The sequence below is a fragment of the Rhincodon typus genome, unplaced genomic scaffold, assembly GCF_021869965.1.
Source record: "Rhincodon typus isolate 14 unplaced genomic scaffold, sRhiTyp1.1 hic_rhity00000069, whole genome shotgun sequence".
NCBI lineage: Eukaryota > Metazoa > Chordata > Chondrichthyes > Orectolobiformes > Rhincodontidae > Rhincodon > Rhincodon typus.
Window position 1 is genome coordinate 108,992 of NW_025965707.1, and position 2,825 is coordinate 111,816.

Sequence of the window (2,825 nt, forward strand, 5' to 3'; positions counted from 1 at the left end):
GAATACAGGAAGGAGACAGAGGGCTTGGTGTTGTGGTGCAATGATAATAATCTCTCTCTCAATGTCAGCAAAACAAAGTAACTGATCATTTATTTCAGAAAGAAAGGCGGAGAACACACCCCGTTTATATCAACGGAGTGGAGGTTGAGAGGGTTGACAGCGTCAAGTTCCTAGGAGTGATGATAACCGACAACCTGTCCTGGACTTTCCACATTGGTGCGACAGTCAAGAAGGTAAACAATGCCTGTTCTTCCTCAGGAGGCTAAGGAAATTCAGCGTGTCCATAAGGACCCTCACCAACTTTTACAGATGCAACATAGAAAGCATTCTATCCCGATGCATGATGGTATGGCGACTGCTCTGCCCAGGACTGTAAGAAACTACAGAGAGTTGTGTGCACAGCCCAGACCATCACAAAAGCCAACCTTCTATCCATGGACTCCATTTACACTTTTCGTTGCCGTGGAAAGGTAGCCAACATCATCAAGACCCCTCCCACTCTCCATCAGGCAGAAGATACAGAAACTCGATACAGAAACGCATCAACAGGCTCAAGAACAGCTTCTTCCCTGCTGTTGTTAGACTGATGAGTGGGCCTCTCTAATTTTAAATCTAATTCTGGTCTTGCTTTGAGCACCTCCTGTGCAGCTATAACCTTGTGTGCCTCCCTCTGTCTAAACACCCTATGATCTGTATGTCCTTGTATGCTTTGATCTGCCTGCACTGTTCGCAAAACAAAACTTTTCACTGTACTTAGGTACATATGACTGCAATAAATCAAATCAAATCAAATCCAAGCACAAAACAATTCATCCATGACTCACCCAGAGAGCTAATCAGTGAGGCAGCCAGTTCCTCCCTCATTTATCCAGCAACAGGATCCCTACTCCCTCAGTGATCCAGAGGGTCACTCCGTCAATCATCCAGGGATCACTCCCTCAACCATCCAGAGGGTGACTCCATCAATCATTCAGAGGGTCACTCCCTCAATCATCCAGAGGGTCACTCCCTCAATCATCCAGAGGATCACTCCCTCAATCATTCAGAGGGTCACTCCCTCAATCATCCAGATGATCACTCCATCAATCATCCAGCCAAAGGATCACTCCCTCAGTGAGCCAGATGATTACTCTCTCAATCATTCAGCCAGAGGATCACTCCCTCAGTGAGCAGATGATCACTCTATCAATCATTCAGCCAGAGGATCACTCCCTCAGTGATCCACTGGAACTAAGCAATGAGACTCGTCAGAAATAAAGCCGAGCGGGTGAAACACCAAGTTCTTCCTGGTGTGAGCAACGAAGAGACACTGAGTGTACCCGGTATGATCAGTTCTTGCCAAGCAACCACAAACCGGAATCCCATCTGGAAAACAGCCCTGTCCAGGGGAAGGGGGAGGAGAGGGGACTGTTCAGCTCCCAGCATTTGTGCTGTCAGAAAGGAGCAATCCAGGTTTGATTTACTTTCATTCCCTGAATCCCACGCCTTGCATATCCAAGCAGTTGTCATTGTGATGGGGTATTTTTCACCTTCTAAATTCACTTTCATAAATGACATTTGGAAATCCACGGCCTCTGGAGGAGGAAGTTATGCACACGAGCTGATATCAAAACAATCACCTAAGGATGAAATCCCAACCTCTGCCCACACATAAGGATGATGTGGAGGTGCTGGTGTTGGATTGGAGTGGACAACATAAAAAATCACATGACACCAGGTTATAGGCCAACAGGTTTATTTGAAGTCACGAGATTTCAAAGCCTTGTTCCTTCTTCAGGTGTCAGTGAGAGAGGTGGCATCAGAATTTATAAGCAAAAAATCAAAGGGTCATAGAACTGATGCGAATCTGTTGAACTAACCTAAGATGTCTGTTAAATCTTTAATTACTCCGAAAGGTTTAATATGCAAATTCAAGAATCTCTTTCAAGTCACTGCCCCAAGATAACTAAAGGTTTAATCAGTTCCTTCAGTACACGAGAGGTGACATCCCAGGTCAGAAAATGCATTTTAGGTGTGAGACCTTGTTTAGAATCTGACTGCATCAAACTGGAGTCAGACTGGTTTTATGTGCAAAGGAGGAACTTATAAAATGCCCACATTGACTGTCTAGAGATTGGCTGTTTTTTGACAAAATAGATTGTATCTGCAATTACAAAACTGCAAATGCAAATTCACCCCATAGATTTATGTGTGAGTGTGTGAGTGTGTGTGTGAGTGTGAGAGAGAGAGAGTGTATAAGGTGTTGGGGTCACCTGCAGTGCGACATGAACGAGAAAGAAAGAACGAGAGAGATAACCATTTCTGTGTTTCTTTGAGAAAATAGAGAATTGAATGAAAGTGGAACATCTTCAGTTGCACGCCAGAGTCATAATTCCCCTTTTCCATGTGAAAAGAATCTCAAATTGCTGATTCTACGAGACGGCAGCACTACCTCTTTATCCATCCTCTGATATTTCAGTGCTGTTACAACAGTGAAACTCCAAATGAAATAAAGCTGTCCCACTGCAGGGATGATCCAACAATGTCCCAATACTTCAGCAAACATCCTCCCAAAGTGTAATGCTGCCACAATGTTGACCCTCCGACAGTGCAGCCCTCCCTCAGCACTGACCCTCCGACGCTGCAGCACTCCCTCAGTACTGCCCCTCCGACAGTGCAGCACTCCCTCAGCACTGACCTTCCAACAGTGCGGCACTCCCTCAGCACTGACCCTCCGACAGTGCAGCGCTCCCTCAGCACTGACCCTCCGACAGTGCGGCGCTCCCTCAGCACTGACCCTCCGACAGTGCGGCGCTCCCTCAGCACTGACCCTCCGACAGTGCGGC

General features: G+C 46.3%; 1 protein-coding gene across 1 annotated transcript in view; it reads left to right on the forward strand.

Moving 5' to 3' along the window:
* Window positions 1–1,237: 1,237 nt before the first annotated feature.
* LOC125488219 (scavenger receptor cysteine-rich type 1 protein M160-like) overlaps window positions 1,238–2,825 on the forward strand; it is an 18,203-nt gene continuing 16,615 nt past the window's right edge. The window contains exon 1 of the mRNA XM_048621146.1: window positions 1,238–1,322. Within this exon, the coding sequence (XP_048477103.1) occupies window positions 1,238–1,322 (85 nt within the window). The remainder of the gene's footprint in view (window positions 1,323–2,825) is intronic.